The 22,925-nt window shown below is 42.0% G+C and overlaps 1 protein-coding gene across 1 annotated transcript in view; it reads left to right on the plus strand.

Moving 5' to 3' along the window:
* The first annotated feature begins 991 nt into the window (after positions 1 to 991).
* PRKG2 (protein kinase cGMP-dependent 2) overlaps positions 992 to 22,925 on the plus strand; it is a 174,967-nt gene continuing 153,033 nt past the window's right edge. The window contains exons 1-2 of the mRNA XM_075606512.1: positions 992 to 1,125; positions 6,109 to 6,681. Coding sequence (XP_075462627.1) covers positions 6,122 to 6,681 — 560 coding nt within the window. The 5' untranslated portion in view covers positions 992 to 1,125; positions 6,109 to 6,121. The remainder of the gene's footprint in view (positions 1,126 to 6,108; positions 6,682 to 22,925) is intronic.

The raw sequence follows: 22,925 nt of genomic DNA on the forward strand, positions 1-22,925 counted from the left end.
TACATACACATACACACATGTATACACACACACACACACACACACACACACACACACACACTACTTTTTCTGCCTGTCGGTCCCGGCAGCACGGACTGTACACCCACAAAAAGCGTGTGGCACGTGCAAGCACGCGCGCACGGCCACACACAGTATAGAACGGCCCTAAGCCCTGAAATACCAAAAGGGACCCTGACTTTGATTTAATTAAACGCAAAAGTACTACAAATTGTAATGTATATCTATAGAGCAACATTTATCTCGGTGCATGTCTCTCACTCCATTTCCTTTCCTTTCTATTATTAGATTAAAGTTTAGTCATAATCATTTTCCTGAAGTATTCCTGCACCTTACACAACCCTACAAATCCATGATTTATACACGAATATAAATGTTGTTATTTGCACGCACAACCCTTTTTGGTTAATTTATTATTTTTTTAAATAAAGATGCTCTCAGTAAATGAATGTACTTTTTCCATAATAACATATGTTCTGTATGTGCAGCACTAAGGTTTTTTGTTTAACTTTGAATATAAGTTTTGCACAAAGTTGTGCATTAAACACTTGCACTTGTGTTACTTTTATCCCCATCCATCTACCTACAGTATGCAGCCTACCACACACCAAAAGGTTTGTGATTAATACTGTAGGTATACAGCTGGTCTTACAGAACACAAACCTGCTAAATAATACATTATGTATATTATAATTTAGGGCCCTATTGATCTGTTTGAGGTCATAAACTATTGCTTGTTCTGCTTATGAACTATGCGAGTCATGAGAACAGCAGGAGGATACAGTACACCTCTGCTTCCCTCCCAGTACCACCACGCGTCTTTTCCATGTTGCTCCCACGGGTGACAATGAATTAGTGCCCTGCCGCGCCCAGTGCTGTTACCTCCCACCACCCAGGCAGAGGCTTGGCGGGGGAGGGAAGGCAGAACAGTGAGGGAGTCACATCACTTATATCATGTGTTAGTGATTGAAGAGGCTACCAGAGATACTGTACTGCTCCGTCTGTCAGACCTGTGCCCAGAGGAAAAGAGGGACCAGAGTAAGAGTCCCTTCTCTAATGCCCTCAGGGGTTGGAAGCACAGCAGTAGGCGCACATTGTGCACAAGAGGTAAGTGGCTATACTGTATCCATCGGGTTGGCATCACACAGTGTGGGGACACTATTAGAGATCAAGTGGATACTCAGCAGTTAAGGCACAATGGTGTGTGCAATTGCAACTTTGTACTTTCTCTTACCTGCAGGGCAGAATAACCTTCATATTCCAGAATCATTTTCAGACTTCACAGTTCTTTATATCAATGAATGTTCTGCAAGTGGCTATGGCAGCGAAAGGGTTAACCCAGCCCAAGTCAGTGGCATCTCTAGTGCCAGCCAAAGGTTATAACAGAGTTTAGGCAGTGGGCAACCATTGATAAAGCAGCAAGGTAAGCTCAAGGAAAGGAAGACAGGGCAATTGGGAATATATTAACATCTTCAATGTCACAGGGACCGAAGCAAAGTGTTCCTGGCTGCTCTGGCACTGAATGGGGTTACAGTTTTTCCTGGTTTACACGACTACACAGGGGAGCAGATTTTTCAAAAGTCGTGATGCTGGCAGAATATATTATTATTATTGTTATTATTATTATTACCTTATAATAACCATTATTATTATTTTTTAATGGGTAAGTGTTAATTCTTTGTTTTAAGCATCAGCAATAATATACACTTGTTACACATGTGTACTGTAATTATGCAGATACTTTTTTTCGCAAGGTTTTTAAACATTATTTGTAACATCCTAAACAAACCTTGAATAAGCCTTATGTTGCTGAACTAATTTTGCATTGGTCACTGTCTAGGAACATATTGATGGAGGATGTATTTATTAAATTATTAATATAATAGTAACTCACTGGTAAATATTAGTGACAAATTTTCTTTTTGAAAAAACACATAGCATTAAAAATATAGAATATTATTGGAAATAATATTCAGCATAGAAATACATAAATAAATATGAAACTTTTCCTCCAGTAAACTAGTGCAATTGGTTAAAATTTCTGTTTTGTTTGTACTATTCACGAAGCATTCATTACAATACTAAACTTTGGAATAGCTGGTAAATAGCTGGAATCATTTTTTTTTATTGCGATCATAGAGTTGAAGGGTTGGGACATATTGTGTATGATAATGATTTATGCTGTAATCTTTTTGATGCAGGGACTTCCTTTTACTACAGTAGTACTCTTATCAGTATACTATATATACTGCTATGTTTGAATTAGTCATTATGCCCTTTTTTTAAAAAAAAAAAAGGCTGCATATGCAGTATACTTTGTTATACTTTACCATGAAATAACAATATTAAACTGTATTTCCATGTTGCAATTTAGCAAAACATTGCCTATCACAAAATTACTGCTTGTTCTGAGTAAAACACGATTTTACTGCCAGTTCCACATAGTTAACAAAACAACCCAAATTATTAATGCCAAGGACTCATTACAATGCATTTATTTCTATTGCTGAGGTGATACATATTTAATGTTATTTACTAAATCAATAGCATTTGATACATTTCACCCTATAGATTCAGCCCTAATACATCAAATGAATCTATAAATGTCACTAGTGTGTGTAAATATATATATGTGTGTAAATATATATATATATATATATATTATATACACACACACACACACACACACATGCAGGGTTGCAGACCTGTCTAAGACATGTGAATGTGCTCATGTGATATTTTTATTTGCTATGTGCGATACGTTTTTTTGTCTCCTTTTTCACCCACCATAACTTTTATAAAGTATGGTAAACCTATCCAGCCATGAAAATTGCAAAGCCAGTACAACCAGCCTCACACTGATGAGACCCAAAAGGTCAAAACAGCTGTCTGTGAGTGGTTTGACTGGCTCTGCATCTAATCCCATGCTGTGCTTAAAAGCTGTGTGAACAGCAGAGCCTTTGCTTATAAGGATTCCATGTAAAAATGGATTTCAGACAAAAAGTGACACATTGTGTGCCCATTTGCATGTCATTTCCCAGAATCCCTTGCCGCAGTGGTAGCACTGTATGCTAGGTGATAATCATGAAAGGCAGGGTTCCAGACCTGTCTAAGACATGTGAATGTGCTCATAAGTATTGTATTTTATTGTATTGTATTGTATGTCTTTATTTATATAGCGCCAAAAGTGTACTCAGCGCTTTACAAAGAATACAGTACAGGGAATTAAAATAATACAGTAAGTGCAGCAAAATCAAACAATAGGAAAGGAAATCCCTGCCCGAAGAGCTTACAATCTACGATGTTTTATGGGAGACTTACAGAGACAGCAGGTGAGGGAATAAGTGCTGTGTATGGCAGTGCTTGGCCACAATGGGTGGTAGGAGTGGCCGAGTGTGGGATAGCAACCATGAGTGCAGGCAATTGGGATGCTTAACTTGTGTGGTGAGTTTTAAGGTTAGTGAGTATTAGATCAGAAGGTTAATACCATTTACAGGGGAAGAAATGGCAGGGATGCATGGGTGAGTTTGGGTGTGTTTGTCTTGGTTCAGGCTTAGGGGTGATCCCCAGCAGCAGGAAGGAGTAGATAGAGGGTGTGAATAGAGGATTTGTGTGGGGTTTTTTTTATTGAGGGGTAAATAAGTTGTTGGGAGAGAGGTGTATAAATAATGGTGCAGTGGAGAGTGGGGAAGTTGGAGAGAACAGAGATGTTCACAAAGGAGTGAGGAAACTGTAAACAGAAAAAGCAATAGGGAGGGCATTGTGAGATGCAGGAGGAGAGACAGGCCAGGTATTGGAGGATAGGAAGAGTACAAAGAATCAGAGCATTTAGAAAATCAAGTTCTCACAGCTGCAGAGTTGTTGTTGTGCAGTCAAGATCTTCCTCCAATCTTCACCTCCAAATTAATCTCCAAAATTATCTCCACACTTTCAATGTTACACTTTAAGATGTTACACGTAGCCATATGGCTCACAGCCAAAAAAGCCTGCCTTATATACTTGAACACATTCACGTCTAACAATTAAGGGAGGGGTCTGCCTATTCAGTTCATACCAGTTAGATGTTAATTTGATTAAAGTTCCTTCAATTGTTAGATGGAAATCACCCCAGTCATACCTGTTTGAAGAAATCAGAGTATTAGTCCAGATTTTTAGAGAGCATCCATGATTAAAGATTAATGTCCAAAATTATCTCCACACTTTCAATGTTACACTTTAAGATGTTACACACAGCCATATTTTTATCTGCTATATGCGATACGGTGGAGGTTGTTTGTCGCCTTTTTCACCCACCATCTTATATAAAGTATGTATATATATATATATATATATATATATATATATATATATATACACATCTGCGTTGTCCCAAAGGCGGACAGCTTGATGGGACTCCCCAAGAGCTGCTCCCCTCTGCAAAGGACCAGCGTGCTTAGGGTAAACATTTGCTAGTAATTTGTGGAACGTCAAACCCACCCTCTGGAATGTTAATGAGCCAAGAGGGCACAAATAACTTTTTGTTCCTAGCTGCATTGAAAATCAACCACCCCAGTGTACATCTGCATTGCCCCAAAGGTGGACAAGATAGCCTTTGGCACAGCCAAAGGGCAGCCAAAGGGTGTGAGCCTTGTGATGTTAATGCTGCTCTATTTCAATCGGAAAATCACAAGTCCTGTATCCCCTGTACCCAATTTTCATACTCTATCTGTCCATGAAATGTCTGTGAATTGACTGTTTAACCCTGTTTTTTTTTAATGTAACCATGTATTTTTATAACTCTGTGCCCAGGACATATTTGAAAACGAGAGGAAACTCTCAATGTATTACTTCCTGGTAAAACATTTTTTATAAATAAATAAATTATATATAATATATATATATATATATATATATATATATATATATATATATATATATATATATATATATATATATATATATATATATATATATATATATATATAGTGGTAATGTTTGGGGTTTCTCAGTTTCTTGGGTATCTGTGTGTTTATTAACTTTGTGCAGCTGGTCTCAGCTTTTTTGGGAGGTTAGTGGCCCCTCCCCCGAAAGGTTTAAGCTCACCCCTGCCCACTTTCCAAGTTGGCAGGTCTGTTTCATTTTGCTGGGTTACGACAGATCCAATGCAGATCATTCTTCCTGTAATTATACAGGTAAATAAGAATTTTAACTCAGGTAGTGTTAGGACCTGCTACCGGTTAATGCCTTGAAGTTGCAGCAGGCTTTAGACGCTTTGGCCAAAGGGTTAAACTAAATTACCCTTTTTCAAGAGAATTTATAGGTATTGCACTGTGTATTTTTGTCACATTGGAAGTAGCTTTGGGCATCTTTGTTTGTTTTTGTTGTAGTCAGAGGGTGCAAGGTTATGTATAAGCATTACTGTAATTTGTTAAAGCAATAAACTGTATAGGGAAGTATTAAAGTAGTTTACCAACATGGCATTTATGGCTTTAAAAAAAATAAAGCAATGATGGGCGCGCCATGAGAATACAATGGCTCATATATTAAATTCAATTGCTTTAACTGCAGAACAAAACATAGGAAAATATTCAAGCATATTTACAACTGCACTTCTAAATATGCAATATTTGGAAATGTTTTACTTGAAATCCCCTAAAAAAAAATTACAAACACCTACCAGCACTACAATAGGTTATATTAATAAAATCGAAATACATACTGTACATTTCCTAGAAATATGGTACAGATAAAAGCCCAGATAAATTCTACCCTCCCAGTTGTCAAAACTATTTATCTCCTAACATCTCATAGGATAAAGATATTCTGAGTTATTAGATTTTGACCAGTTGTTGACAACTGAAAGTAATTTCCCGGTCCAGGAAAATTGGTAGGTAACGTATTTATTTTTGTTTGAAATGCTCAAAAAAAACCATACTGCTTTAAAAAATGAAAACAAGATGAAAGGGTTCAAATGTCATGCTTGCCTCAAAAGGGTTAATGAAATCAATAAGTCTCAATTTTAATGACAAGATGAATGCTCTAAGTACAATTTTCTGCCATTCTGTTGACTAGGGAAAACTGATTAAAACAACATTTTTGGTTTTTACATAGGCCAGCAGGTGAAATGGGAAATGGCTCCATGAAACCCAAACCACAGCCAGATGGACAACTGGTGAAGTTCTCCATCAGCTCGTGCAACAACAAGCTCCTCCATGTTGATGCTGTTAAAGGGAAAGTGCGGGATCTTGAAAGAGAGCTGAAGAAGAAAGACGAGGAGTTGAAGAATAAAGAACAAATATGTCAAGATCTGCAGGAGCAGTTCAGCAAGCAGACCCAGGTGATTGCAGAGATCAGCGAGGAGCTTCAAAGCAAGTGTGTCCAACTTAACAAACTGCAAGATGTTATCATCACACAGGGTGGGAACACCCTACAACCACCCACCCTTAGAATATTGCAAGCATCGCCAACCAAATCACTACAAGCGTCACCATCCAAATCTTTGCTAACATCCGAATCCAGAGTTTTGCAAACATCACCATTTAAGACTTTGTCGGGTCTGTTCAGCAATAGTAAAAGAAAAGGGGCAAAGGAAGGTGTTTCTGCAGAACCTACCACCAGGACGTATGACACAGCTGGTCAGTCAAGGTTCTCATTTGAGAAAGCACGGGTTAGAAAAGATTCCAGGTAAGCTAAGGCCTTCTTATTTCAAGGAGAATACATCACAAGTTAAACGAGCGGTGACCAACTCAAGTTCTCAAGGGACACAAACAGGTCAGGTTTTCAGGATATCCCTACTTCACCACAGGTGGCTCAATCAGTAGCTCAGTCATAATAATTCAGCCACCTGTGGTGAAGCAGGGATATCATGAAAACCTGACCCGTTGATGACCCGTGAGCAGTTCAATTTATCTTAACTTATCAATGAAGTTGTTGGGTTCTTTAGAAATTTTCAATCACCCTTAAAGTAACTGTTTTACTTATTTGTATTTTGTTAAAAAAAAAGTAGTATTTGTTTTGCTTTCTTCATGAACACAGGATATCAGCTTTTTCTGTATTTATCTGTGATTAATAATGGTATCTTAATTACTATACAAACAATGGACAAAACAAAAAGAACAATTTTCCCGTGGTTTTGTGGCCTGACAAACAGTCTTATCACCAAACTACATTAGATGAAGATTGTAATAGCCCACCAGTGCATTTGCTTACTATGTACATTTCACTTAAATATGCTACTATATTTCTTTTCATTCTAAGAGGCACTGCTTCTTTAAGAAGGTGTTCTAGGCCTCAAAGTAGGTAGAGACTCTCAGTACTAGAATACAGTGCTGCATGTTCATACTATATCTGAAGGGAGGAATTTATCTCTCTGGTCATGGAAGAGCTAATTATACTAGATTGAGACATTTCAGTGTTCCAGATGTTTGTAGCTTTTGCTTTGCCTTCTCCAGTATCCTGAACCACTGTAATATTCTAATATCATCATGTAGCCTTGTGTGGCTAAAAACCTAGATTTATTTAGACAATGAAGGCAGGACCTACCCAGCGATGTCACATTCTTGTTTGGTTGATGCAACTGTATATAAGCGTTCTCTCTCTCCCTCTCCCTCTCTCTCTCTCTCCCTCTCTCTCCCTCTCTCCCTCTCCCTATGTATTTCTCCACCCACTCACTGCCCCCCTCTCTTCCTCATGCCGCTCTCTATCTTCCCCCTCACTCTTTCCCCCTCTAGATCACTTTTCAATCCCCCTCTCTTTCACTCAACTCTCCTCTCTCTCTCTCTCTCACTCTTCCCCTGTTTTTCTCACTCTTCCCCTCTCTCTTACTCATCCTCCCTCCCGGCTTTCACCTCTATCTCACTCATGTTCCTCTTTCTCCCCCTTACCTATCTCTCCCACCCTCTCTCACTCACACTCCCCCATCTCCTTTACTCACTAAATGCCCCACTCACTCAATCCCCTCTCACTCACTCAATCCCCCCTCTAACTCACTCACTCACTCAATCCCCCTCCTTTCAAACCCACTCAACCCCTCTCCTCTCTAAATTCTCTCTCTCCTCTTCTCCGTCTCTCCCCCTCTTCTCTCTCACTCTCTGTCCCTCTCACCTCCCTTTTCTTTCGCTCTTCCCCCTCCTCTTTCACTCTCTCCCTCTACTCTTACTCACTCCTCTCTCAATGCCCCTTGTCGCTCTCACTCCCTTTCCTCCTTCTCTCTCTCTCTCCCTCCTTTCTCACTCTCCCCCTCTCACACTCAATCCCCCACATGCTCTCAATACACCTGCCACCCTCACTCAGTACCCTCTTCTCTCACACAATCCTCCCTCCTCTCTCACTCAAGCCATCCTCATTCAATCCTCCACTCACTCCTTCCTCCTCTCTCACTCACCCCCCCCCCTAAGAATTTTACCTTCGGGGGTAGGGGGTAGTCATCTGGTCCATTGGTGGAGAGGAGCATGAGCCCCGCAGGAAAATGCAGAATTGGGCCCAACTCCTGGGCTGGCCCAACTTCCGGCACCAGTTGGGTACACTGGGAGGGGGAAAGTGATTGGCATGAGAGGGTTCTGCAGCTGAGGAAAGCAGGAGAAACATAGCACACAGTGGCCCCAGTAGCCGGAAGTTAGGCCCAACCTTTGGCAGGGTCAAACATCCAGCGCTGGTCAGCAAGGCCCCGCGGAGCCGCCATGCATAGGGCATTTGTCCCAGATCTCCCCCTGTAGATGTCCCTGATATAAACTTCTTTATATGAACAACAACATATTGCCATTTGAAGCAAATTAAATAAAAGTAATCAAAATTGATGCACCTTATTACATTGACACACAGTGCTGTTTATGTAAAATTGATGCATATTCCATCAGTGCTATTAAGAATAATGTGTTATTCATATTATTAATATTATTATTATTATTATTATTATTATTATTATTATTATTATTATAATAATAATAATAATGAATAAAGTTCAAAAATATTAAAGGGTGTAATGGCCAACCATTCCCAACCAGAACGACAAGTCAATTTTTTTTATTTATTTATCAACTCAAAATGTGTTAGCATTATTACAATGAGCTAGTGCTGAAATCAGCCAACTAACTAAAGCCCACAGTTCTTTTGAAACGTGATTAGAATATTTCAGTTTATCCTTACTGGTTGGAGCTGTTGTTATGAGGTTTTGGTTGGCTGTGGATAAAGACATTGGTACACAGAAGCTGTAAGATACATGCATGGTCGGACTGGTCAATTGAAACCCAGTGAAATACCCAGTGGGCCCTGGCTTCAGGTGGGTGGACCACTCTCCACCTCTTTGGTTCTCTCCAAGAGGTGTTGCATGCTCAGATTGGATCTGTTTCATGACAAAATGTTGATGAATACTGCCTCACTCCTGTCCTGTGCTAAAGACCAGTTGTGAGGGAAACAAGAGGAGTGGGGCAGTATTCATCAGCATGTCGTCATGAAGAAGCTGATTGAATGGGTCAGGGAGAAGCCCAAACTCTTGGCTGAAACATTCCTGCTCCCTCCTTGTGTCACACACTCTTCCTCTTCCCATGTCATCCACTCTCTTCCCCCATGTAATTCTGACCCCTACCCTTATCACTATCTCCCCTAATCCATGTCACTATCTCCCCAATATCTCCACACTTACCCCCACTCATATCACCCACTTTCTCCAACTCGTATCCCCCACTATTAACTCTCATATCTTCCCCTCGTCTCACATCTTCACTCCATTCCACCTCATATCTTCCACTCTCCTCCCCATTGTATTTCAACCCCCACTCCATATTTTCCCACTATCTTCTTCCCCATGCACCACTGCTTCCTAGGTGTCCACTGCTCCAGTGAGTCTACAGTATGTAGGAGTTTATGTACTGTTTGTTTGCATATATTTGAGATATTATGATCCTTTATTTGTAAAACACCAACATATTCCACAACGCGGTACAGTGGGAGTACAGAGTGACATCAATTTCATAAAATGAATGACATACAAATACAGACAAATTAGTGCTGATACAGAAGGTAATGAGGGCCCTGCTCATAAGCGCTTACAATCTAGAGGGAATAAGGGGCAGTGTTGAAACAAAACGTAAAGCGGCTGATGATTGTATGGTGGAGTATGCCTTAGGATGGAGTATGGTCCAACCACACAGCTGGATCTATTAAAGTTTTGGTTTGTGGATGTTAGGTGGTATTAGATAGTATGGAGTTTCATACAACCGTACAGCTCGTACCAATAGGGCTGGTGGGTGGATGTTAGGCATATGTCAGATAGGCTTCCTTAAAAAGGTGAGTCTCTATAGAGTTTTTGAATGCTTAAAGCTGGGAGATACTCAGATGGAGCATGGTGGGGAATTCCAGATAGAGGGAGCAGCACAGGAGACGTTTTGAAGGTGGGAGTGAGAGGAGTTAATAAACAAGGAGGCAAGGCGGATGTTAGGGACAAAATGGAGGGGGAGTTTTGGTATATATATATATATATGGGGATGAGGTATGATATGTAAGGGGGGAGGGGCACAGAATCGTTGAGACATTTGTAGGTGAGACTTAGGTTTTAAATTTATTCTAGAGGATATGGGAAGCCAGTGTGAGGATTTTCATAGTCGAGCAGCAGAGGTGGAGCGGTGAGTGAGTTTGGCAGCAGCATTTTGGATGGATTGGAGTTGGTACAGACAAACGAGGGCATTGCCAACTAGAAGATGGTTGTATAGTTAGGGGGAACAGGATAAGAGAGTATATAAGGGTTTCAATTGCTGCATGAGTGAGAAAAGGGCGTATCCTCTCAATATTTCAGAGGTGGAGGTGGCAGAACTTAGTGAGAGCTTGAATGTGAGGAATGAAGGTGAGTGTGGTCAATGATCACCACTCGGCAGCGGATTTGGTGTGTTGATGCAATTGTGTTACTATTGACAGGGAGGGAGAGTTTGGGTGTAGGGGTGGCAGTGAAAGAATTCTGTTTTGGACATGTTAAGCATCAGATAATGGTGGAACATCCAGGAGGAGATGGCGGATAGACAGATGGGACATGGGACAAAAAAGAGGGGAAGAGGTCAGGGGAGGAGAAGTAGATTTGGGTGTCATTATCATAGAGATGATACTGAAAGCCAAAAGATTTTATTAGTTCACCAAGAGAACGAGAGATATAGGGCGGTAGTTAGACTGATAAGGCTGGATCAAGAGATGGTTTCTTTAGGATGGACATAATGAGTGCATGTTTGAAGGGAGATGGGAATGTGCCCGAGATGAGAGAGAGGTTAAAAAGGTGAGTGAGGGTGGGGCTTAGTGTGCAAGAGAGAGCGGGGGAGATGTGAGGGAATAGGATTAAGGGGGAAGGTTGTAGGGTAGGATGATGAGTGGTGCACAGAGACCTCATCCTCAGTCACAGTGGAAAATTAGCTGAGGGTGGATTTAGGTGTGCGAGGGGAGGTAGGTGGGGCATGTGGAGCATGACCTGAAGCGTTGTCATGTCTGATAGACACAATATTATCTGTGAAATAGGTGGCGAGGTCTTGGGCCGTGAGAGAGGAAGGGGATGAAGCTGCAATTGGACAAAGAAGGGAGTTAAAGGTGGCAAATAGGCATTGAGGGTTACAGAGTACAGAGCTAATATGAGAGAAGAAAAGTAGGTTTGCTTGGCAAGGGAAGGAGAGCAGGAAATTGTAGTGGAATAAATCTGCTGTAGAGCGTGATTTCCTCCAGTAATGTTCCGGAGTGCGTGAGCACTTTTAGAGCTAGCGGGTCGAGCTTGTGTGCCATGGTTGTGATTTAAGTTGTCAGGGGCGATGTGTGGTGGCAGGAGCTGTCTTGTCTAGGGCTGATGAGAGTGTGCTGTTGTATAGAGAAGTTTCCATTTCTTGGCAGGAAAGGTTACAGAGTGGAGAGGTTGTAAATCTATATCTATAAAGATTTTTATTTAAAGTTTTTTCCCCTGACAGATACAATCACCTTGTACGTAGGAAAAATGGAAAGAGGAACTATTCATCAAATTGCCAGATCCCACAGTTAATTACTATTCAGTTGATTGTCTTTTAATAATTGTTAGAATCTAGTACTTCTTCTATTACTGCTACTACTACTAACTCATTCTATTTGTGCAGGTATAGTACATTATATTTTGTCAATGCTCAAATATCTTGTCCAAGGTATAGTCAAGGTCCAGACTTCAGAGAAATATTTTTTACAATGGAAGTGCCCCTTTCCAACAAACACATGCAATTTTGGGCATATCCCATTGCTTATAGTTTTAGTGTATTAAATAACAAATACACACTGAGGAGGGGGGGGGCAATGGGGGCAAAGAGAGTGGCAATGGGGCAAAGAGAGTGGCAATGGGCGAAAAGAGGGTGACAAGGTGGGGGATGGAGGGGCTGTACCTCTGCTCTCACTTCCCAGTTAGTGCAAAGGCAATCATGAACCTATTCATTCATGAAGAAACAACATTGCAGACTGTGCAGGGAAGTGGCACACTTGATATGGTTGTGTAGCGCACAGCATCCAAAAACGAAGGCAGGTCTGGCGAAAACTTTCTTTATTTAAAGCAAGGCATAAAAAGAGGGATGCAGCCCTTCAACGCGTTTCGTGCAAAGCACTTTGTCAAGAAGTGCCTTTACACGATATACAGCCACTTAAATACAAGAGATCGCTCAACTCTCGCGAGATGCGATGACATCATCAGACCGCTATTAACCAATGAGACAACCATACCCCGCGCATGCGCGACGCGATCGAGCCCTGCACAACAACAATCACGGCAAACCACCTGTCTCACTGCAGTTGCGTGTATCTCAGCTGGTAGACACACCGCTAATCAGGAGACCAGCCCTGGCTGCTTAAACCGTGCATACCGGACCCTCCGCCCCGCGCATGCGCAAATAGGTGCTCTCAAATGCCTTCCCTATTGATGAATCAACGCATACGAGCCGCCAAAAATAATATGGCATACTCACATACATCGTCCCACCAAGAGAGGCAATAACAAATTAATACAATGCATATATAAAAAAAGCGATCTGTTTCTACACATACTGCGATGAGTTCGGCCATCAATGTAACCATATATCAAAACATGAAATATAAATTTTTATTATCTATAAATAAAACTAAACTAAACTTAAATATGACCTTAAAATAAAAAGTATACTGCTATACTCATGTAAAAACAAATGTGCTCCCTACTGATGACTGATGATCATTGTATCTAAATAAAGCAGTACTTGAATATTAATATTTTACTGTTGTGGAGAACCCAATAGGAAAAAACATGAGTGACAATAGAGAACATCTATTCACACAATTATATACATGAGGCATTAGTATGAGTTATTATGCTATGAGGTAACAACAATATAATACACTTGGTTGTTATATATTCGTGCCTATTTTTGAGCAACTTTTTTTCCCCATATTTGTTTTTACATGAGTATAGCAGTATACTTTTTATTTTAAGGTCATATTTAAGTTTAGTTTAGTTTTATTTATAGATAATAAAAATTTATATTTCATGTTTTGATATATGGTTACATTGATGGCCGAACTCATCGTAGTATGTGTAGAAACAGATCGCTTTTTTTATATATGAGCGATCTCTTGTATTTAAGTGGCTGTATATCGTGTAAAGGCACTTCTTGACAAAGTGCTTTGCACGAAACGCGTTGAAGGGCTGCATCCCTCTTTTTATGCCTTGCTTTAAATAAAGAAAGTTTTCGCCAGACCTGCCTTCGTTTTTGGATGCTGTGCGCTACACAACCATATCTCTGCATTTGAACCACACGGCGGCACGCATTGGAAGGGAGATTCTGGAGGCTAACAAGGAGTGAGTACCTAAGAGGGGGCTATCCCAATGAGGTGAAGGAGATTGTCCTAGGGCTGCTTCCCCAACCTTCAGGGCTTTCTGATGCCCCCCACCCCATCTTTATGGACTGAGTACATAATCTATGATGCCTTAATACCCAGTGTTCTCCCTTTCCATAGAAGCACACATACAGCACTGTGAGCACCATTGTTCTATCTCTAACAAAGTGGCACACTTGAGCCTGTCACGTGGCTCCCCTCAATGCATTGTGGGGCACACAACTGACAGATCATGACTGCATCAAGGAGGAGGGACTGGGGGAGAGAGGAGTATGTTAGAGGTAATGTTAGTACCGGGCACCAAACAATCTCACGATCCACGACAAAGGAGATGGAGATCCAGATTTGGCCCGCCGTCTGCCTATTCGCAACTCCCACATTAGTGAATAATCCTCAAAGAGGGGAATTCAAAGTGTCTACTTTATAAATCTTCCCAGTGTCAAAACTGGGGCAAATACAGTGCACAAGAAATGCACCAGATTTATCAAAGGAAAAACACAGTCTGTTTTCAATGGGGTTTCTTTGTTTCCTTTGAATCTGGTGCTATTTTTCCCCGTAGATTTGCTGCATGTAAACTTTGATCACAATCTGGACCATTCAACTACCCGGATATATCAATGAATAGTGGAAACTGCAACACGTGGTGAAAAGAAACCGCACTTAAATTAATTGACCACTTGTTTTGTGGATAGATTCCTTTGTGAGTTTTCGCTGGTGCTGTCAACTACAAGATAATTAAAAGGCTTAAATATGTAATAGGTCTGCTCAAATATTGATAACACGTGGCAGATTTCTGAAGAGAAATCACAGGATGGATTCTGCCCACCTACGCATTTCTATTACTGGTGAAAAGTGTAATTGTTGTTTATACAATTCAAAGAATGAAGCATTTCAGGATTGTTGAATAGAAAGTAATTACTAAAACATGTGGAGATTAAAACTGTGCTTAGTCCTCAATGCACTGTACAATTATTTTTCAGTATAAACTTTGTTGATGCAATTGTGAGGGCATAAAAAAGTCTGGACCAATTAGTCAAGCTCTGAAAACTGGTTTGCCATTCATTTTATGACATCAGTCAGTTAGTATTGATGGAAGAAAGTACGTTGCACCTAAAGTCACTTTAGCTCCCTGTGCCTCAATCACCAAAAACATAGATTGTAAGATGACCTGGGCAGGGACTGTGTCTGTAACATTCCTATGTGCTGCGTACCGCGCACTATACTGTAATTGTGAAGCACTTTGAGTCCCATTGTGAGAAAAGCGCTGTAGGAAATAAAGTTATTATTATTCTTTACCCTATTTCAGTAACTGAACTGAAGCAACATTGTAAAAAAGAGTGGGCCAAAATTCCTCCACAACGATGTGAGAGACTGATAAAGTCATACAGAAAACAATTACTTTACGTTATTGCTGCTAAGATGGTTCTACAAGCTATTGAATCATAAGGTATAATTCGTTTTTCACACATGGCTTCTCCATTTTGGCTTTATTTTTGTTAAATAAATCATGACACGGTGTAATATGTCATGTGTTGTTGTTCATCTGAGGTTGTATTTACCTAATTTTAAGACCTGCTAAGGAACAGATGATTGTTATTATATCCTGATAAGTAAAACCATAGAATTCAAAGAGGGTGTACTTTCTTTTTCACACAACTGTATATATATATATATGTATATATATATAAAATGTATTTATTTATAAAAAATGTTTTACCAGGAAGTAATACATTGAGAGTTTCCTCTCGTTTTCAAGTATGTCCTGGGCACAGAGTTATAAAAATACATGGTTACATTAAAAAAACAGGGTTAAACAGTCAATTCACAGAGATTTCATGGACAGATAGAGTATGAAAATTGGGTACAGGGGATACAGGACTTGTGATTTTCCGATTGAAATAGAGCAGCATTAACATCACAAGGCTCACACCCTTTGGCTGCCCTTTGGCTGTGCCAAAGGCTGTCTTGTCCACCTTTGGGGCAATGCAGATGTACACTGGGGTGGTTGATTTTCAATGCAGCTAGGAACAGAAAGGTCCCACTGGGGGACCGAAACGTCGGTTTTTGTGTCTTCTATCAAATATAGAACATTTTTGATATACTTACCTGTGTGCTGTCCCTTGATGTCGTGTTGCAACCGGTATCGTATGGTCTATATATATATATATATATATATATATATATATATATATATATATATATATATATGTATATATATGAAAAGAAGAAAACAAACATGCGCACATCTAGTGTATTATTGATATAAAGTATATATTAAAAGAACATGAAATCAACAGATGCCCACTCACAAAAGTGCTGAAAAATCAAGCATATATGAGATTGGCTCTCATTTGCCAACAACGCTGTACTCCCGATAACCACAAGGTCTTCAGCGTTCTCCTGTGTCACTACACCAGGCGACAAAGTTTTTTTATATGTATGTATGTATGTATGTATATATATATATAAATATATATGTATATATATGAGAAAAGGTTTGTGAACCACTTGGGATTTTCACATATTTCAAATCTTAAATGTCATTAGATTCTAATCTAAGTCCTAATAATAGATAAAGATAACATGATTAAACAAATGACGCAAAAACATGATACATTTTCAACATTTATTTATCCACAAATGATCCAACATTCAATATCCATGTGTGAAAAAGTATGTGAACCTTTAGATCCAATACCTGATGGCATCTCCTTGAGCAGCAAATACTTCAACTAAGCGTTCCCTGTAACTGTTGGTCAGTCTCTCATATTGGTTTTGAGGAATTTTGGCCCATTCGTCCTTACAGAACTGCTTCAACTCAGTGACATTTGAGGGATTCTTTGCATGGACAGCTCGCTTCAGGTCCTGTCACAGCATTTCAATCTGGTTATAAGGGATCTGTCTGGGTACCATGATGGCCTACGGACCAGGTCATATCATGCCCCAAGTAAGATAGGTGCTGACAGAAAGTCAGCCTCTCTCTGGTCGTCTATTGCCAACAGCTGCTTCTGGCCTTTAATGGCAAGCAGCTGCTCCCTGATATTGCTTGTTCAAAGTACTCGTTCCCTGTTCATGCTTGAACTTTGCCCTTGTTCCTGCGTTTTCCTGCCTGTGTTTGAACTCCTACTTGGACCTGACTACCCTTGCCTGCCCAGAAAGAACAGTGTAAAGGGGTGCTCCTTAATTGGATACAAGTGCTTATTTAGTCAAAATCTGACAAGACAATATAAAGAAATAGTGTGATAATCAGTGCAAACGGATATGTGAAATATAAATACATACATGAAATAAAAACACAATGTGAGAAATATAGTGATGTGCACATTAAATATTAATGGTGAAAAAAAGGTAAAAATGCAGCTCAAAACCCTATGGAGAACTGTCCAGAATTCTCCTTGTGGAACAGTGTTGCAAAGATTGGGGAGCGCAAATGTCACCAAATATGAAAAACACAAAAATACAACATGGTGCAATATATTCCAAGCTGAGTATGAACTACCGATTATGATCTTTAAAATTGGGACTTATATTTTCTTAAATATAAACCAGCATGTTCCAAATCACTTTGGTAAGTATTCTCAGGCTTAGAATGAGTAGATAGGCAAAGGAAAAGGGGATCCCCCTTGTGATGCTTGCCAGGAGAAGACTATGCCTTAGTTTAAATCATCATCATCATCTTCATAGCCATAGACAGTTTATAAGACACAGGATTCCAAATGTCCAATGGTAATAAAACAAAACCCGTGCACACACCACTAGCCTATAGTAGGTATATCTTATGTGGTGATCTGGGTAATAAGTGGTGGACTGATCACATAAATGAAGTAACAAATTCTAAGTTACTCACTGCTGACCTTGTGGGATTTCCTGGTCCTGTCGGCGTGCTCCTACCCAGGAGTGTCTGCAAACAAAGTAGAAAGAACGACGGTGCATCTGCTACTAATGAAGAAAAATTGTAGACCAAAAGCTGCAAAGTACTAGGTGCAAAAATTTATTAACGTTACATTAAAAACAGCAAAGGATTAGAATGAGTAGACAATGATCCTGGAATCACTCGTGGCATATGCGATTGACCCTGGCAGCGGAGACTGATTGGAACAAGAGGGCTTTGAAGTCCACTTTCTGTCAATGCATTGAGGAGAAACTGAAGGATGAATTAACTTTCTGGGTCCTTCCCACTGATGTAGAAGACATGATCTCCCTTTGCATTTCCCTCGATCTTTGGATTAGGGAGAGACGTAAAGAGCAGGATCGTTCTTGCAGGGTCTGGTCTGTTCCGTTAGCTCTACCACTTCAGGTCCCTCCTAATGAAGCTTCAAAAGAACCAACGGAGCCCATGGAATTGGGCAATATGATTCTCACTGAACGGGAGAAGCAGCGCCATCGCTCCTTGGAATTGTGCCTCTACTGCGGCGAGAAGGGCCAAATGGTATGAGCCTGTCCTAATAAATTGGGAAACGCCAGTGCCCATCTCCCAGTCGCCTGATGGCCTCCATCCGTTTTATCTTGGCTGGATTATTCAGTGATAACCAAGGCCTTCGTGTATTCTGGAGCCGCCGATATGTTTGTGGATAACGCCTTTGCTCAGCAAGTCAATATCCCTTTCCAGAGAAAAGACGTCCTCTATTGATGGTAGACCATTGGGATTTGGGGCTGTTTTGCAAAAGATGGCTCAACTCAAAGTCACGGTCGGTGTTTTGCACCACCAGGTCCTCCAGCGGGAAGTTATCCATTCCCCAATCCTCGATGTCGTTCTGGGGCTTCCTTGGCTACGTACTCACAACCCCCGGATTAACTGGGTCTTGGGACAGATACTAGCTTGGGAGTCTGCCTGCTATGAGAAATGTCTTCCACCCTGTCATCCTATGGGGACTCTTCTATTTCCTGAAGTTGAAGGCTTACCCATGCTCAAAGCCTATTATTCTGATCTCAGGCGTGTCTTCGACAAAGGACAGGCTAAGGAACTACCTGTGCATCGCCCCTTTGATTGTGCTATTGACCTTCCTGGGATTACTCCACCTCACGGACGTATCCTCTTTCTGAGACTGATGCTAAGGCTGAGGACATACATCGATGAGAATCTACAGCGGGGATTCATTCGCAAGTCCTGTTCTCCTCTTGGTGCAAGTTCCTTCTTTGTGGTGACGAAGGATGGATCCTTGAGGCCTTGTATTGACTACCGGGGTTTGAACAAAATTACTGTCATAAACCAATATCCTCTTCCTCTGATCATCAAATTATTTGATTGTTTACGTGGGGCATCCATTTTTACGAAACACAACTTAAAAGGTGCTTACACGCTTATAGAGATAAAGCGAGGCGACGAGTGAAAAAAACGCTTTTAACACACGCTATGGACAAATTACAAATGCCTGGCAATGCCCTTCGATTTATGCAATGCCCCTGCAGTGTTCCAGTTTTTTGTGAATTAGATTTTCAGAGACATGTTAGACTCCTCCGTTATTGTATAACTTGATGATATCCTCATCTATTTTAAGACCATGAAACAACATCATCAGCATCTTCTTTGCTAAATTCAAGAAGTGTGATTTTGAGACACCCCGGCTTTCCCTTCTTGGCTACATTATCTCAGCCCAGGATCTAGAAATGGATCCTACCAAGGGTTCTGTGGCGCTGGACTAGCTGGTACTAGCTGGTACAATAGTGATTAAAAGCTCTCTAGGGATTTCATGGCTTCTAGAACTATTACAGACGTTTTTTTTTTTATTTCTCCAAGATTGTTGCACCCATCGTGGCTATGACCAAGAAACAGAAACCACATTAATTGGTCTCCGCATGCACAGACAGATTTTCTGAAGCTGAAAAAGCTCTTTTGCTCTGCACCAATCTTGAAACACCCGACCCTCTTCGCCATTTCATCATTGTAGTTGATGCCTCTGATGTTGGAGCAGGTGCAGTCCTGTTACAAAGAAGCAAATTTCAGGGTCAGTTACATCTGTGTTCCTTCTTCTCAAAAAAATTCTCTCCTGCGGAACACAACTACAATGTGGGCAATCGTGAGCTCCTAACCATAAAAATGGCTCTGGAAGAGTGGAGAGACCTTCATGAGGGAACCGACTTGCCAGTCATGATTCTTATGGATAATAAGAATTTGGAATATATTGAGAGGGCACTCAGGCAAAACACTCGTCAGGCAAGATGGGCACTCTTTTTTAGTCGCTTTAATTAAGTGATCTCCTACAATTCCAAGAATGTGAACGCTGATGCCCTATCCCGCCAGTTCTATAAGGATGGATTCTATATAGACACTACGGATAAGGGACCCATCATTCCCCCATCTAAAATTGTGTCTGCTATTACCATGCTCCAACACATTCAGAAATCTCAGGCCAAGTTGCCAGCTGGACTCTCCATTCCTCTATCCAAGCTCTTCATTCCCATTTCTCTTTGGCAGGAGGTTCTATGATGGGGACACAAACCCAAACTTGCAGGCCATCCAGGAGTCCGGAAAACACTTGACTTTCTCAAGCGGACTTTTTGGTGGCCAGAATAAAAAGCGGAGGTACAGGACTTTCATCTCTGCCTGCAGTGTATGTGCCCAAACTAAGGTCCCTTGAACGCTACCTTGTGGGCTTCTGCAGACGTTGCTGATACCTTCCAGTCCTTGGACACATCTTTTCATGGACTTCATTGTGGAGTTTTCTCCCTCTCACGGCATGACAACCATTCTCATTGTCATCGACCGCTTCTCATTTTGTGCCCTCTTTATCCATACACGCAGACATCGTTACCAAGGAGGTATTTCGTCTGCATGGTCTGCCATTACAGATTGACTCAGTCAGGGGGTCTCAGTTCATATCTTCATTTTGGAACTCGTTCTGCAGGCGATTGGGGTTGATCTTCATTTCTCGTCTGCATACCATCAACAATCTAATGGGCAAATTGAATGTAAAAACCAATCCCTGGAATAATACCTCAGGTATTACATCAATGAAAGACAGAATGTTTGGGCAGAGCTTCTACCACTGGCAGAGTTTGCCTGCAACATGACTCCTTGGACTACTCTTACTTCTTCGCAGCATTGGGTTACCACCCCCGTACCCTTCCCCTCCACTTCCCAGCTGTGTTGAGTATCTTGGACCCTCTAGTCCTACCTCTAGGTACAGGGTTAAACAGTGGGGTTAGATACAGGTATGCGACTTGACCATGGTATCTCCCCATCAGAACCCTCATCACTTGAAGCCCAATCCCGCCAGTCCATGGAAAATTTGGGCATCTCACTTTGCTTACCCCAACTAGGACCCGGTGGATGTGACTTTGACGGGGCATGGGCAGAGGCCCGGGCAATGGCGCTAGGGGCTGTGATCATAGGATCAACATAGTCCATCACAGTGTCTCTTAGTCGGGCTATGCCGCGACCTGTAGGGATTCTCTTACTGTCTCTGGCGGCAGCTCGCCTGGCTCCTCTCTTGGCCACTTGTTCTTGGAATCTTCTAAACTCTTCCTCCTCTATGCCTGATCTCCTAAGGGAATCAGGTAGGCTTCCGGGCCTAAGCTCCGTGTCAACCTGGAAGTGATGTCATCATGGGTCGTCGCTGCAGAGTCTCCATACACCTCTGGATCCCGCGCTGGAAGTGCATCACTCACCGGAAGGGGCGGCGGTGGATCTGGGTGGTTACGGACGAGCAGGTAGGCCGCCAGACTCTCTCTCTCTCCAGGTTCTTCTTTCACCTGGCGGAAGTAAGGGGATGGTGGTGTCTTACCGCTCTGCTGGCTCACGATACACTGCGGTTCTGCAGGAGCAGTCGCGAGTCCCATCTCCGCCACACTGGGAGTCGCCACGGCCGTGGGACTTCTACGCGGCTCAGGCCACACCAGCGCTTGCTGTCGGGGGATCTCCGTACTCATCCGCTCCATCTCTCTGGTAAGTGGACTCATCTGTCTTTCACCGCTGGGGTGTTCCGCCGGCCGGCACATCCCCACCGATGACAGGCTGTCTCTCTCGTCATCCGACGAGGATGGCAAATGCACCTTAGCTGGGGAGCCACATCTTGTCTTTGCTGCACCATTAGTGGTATTGGTATAAAGCGGGCCTGCACTCCGTTGGGGAAATTCTGGATAGCTCGGCCTGAGTCCCTTCCGCATGGGTGATGTATGGGACCAGGGCAGCGTTCACATCAGCTTCCTCCACCTCGATCAGCATCGCTTGAGATCACTCTCACGGAGTCACAATGGCGGGGAATGGCTCTGCAGGCCAGAGGTAGAATATGCCACACTGTTGGCATCTTGCTGTAGTACTTGGCGTGGGCCCCAGTGCCCTGCATTGTAGACACAGGCACCAAAGGTACTTGCGGCCCTCAACCTCCACAACTAAGAAGCCTCCTGGAAGCTGGCATGTAGATACACTCAGATCAGCCATCTTTTGCGCAGGGGTTGATTCAGTCAGCTTGCTTGCTCGATAATTTGCTCCTTCTCTGTCGCCAGCCAAACAAGAGTGAGTGTTTTGTGGCTCACTTCCTGCTACTCCTTCAGCTTGGATGGAACACTGGGATTGGCTCTTGTCGTGCCCCCTCCCTCTGGTGGATGGTAGAGGTGGTGCACTCTATTTCTTTGCGTGACATGGGCTCGTCTTTTGGCCAGTCACAGCACAGGGGGGCGCGGCCACGGCTTTCGCGCCACTTTCCTCCTTTAGGTGGGGTTCTGGTTTTGGTGCCAGGACACTTGCACATCTCTGCAAACATTTGTCACACAGTCTGTTTGCATGCAGCACGTGCGCAATCTAGGCTTGGCGGGAGTCGCCATTTTGGATCCTCTGCACCACGCGGTGCATGATCTGGCATAGCAGTCACCATTTTAAACTCCTCAGTGTCACACGGGGCACATGTACCTACAGCCGCCATCTTTTGTGAACCCACTAAGCTCACGGTAGCGCTACTCTTACTGCCATTAGGGCAACTCGTTCCTTTGTACATAATACACTCAATTTTAGCTCTAACCAGCTATAAAACTCATGGCATACCCCATGCTAGGCAAAACGCTATCTTATGTGCATACTGCAAACAATTTCAGACCAATACAAGTACTCTACGGTGTGTATTCTGGTTACTGGCTAGTGTACTTGG

This window comes from Ascaphus truei, chromosome 1 (genome assembly GCF_040206685.1).
Source record: "Ascaphus truei isolate aAscTru1 chromosome 1, aAscTru1.hap1, whole genome shotgun sequence".
In the NCBI taxonomy this organism is placed as follows: domain Eukaryota; kingdom Metazoa; phylum Chordata; class Amphibia; order Anura; family Ascaphidae; genus Ascaphus; species Ascaphus truei.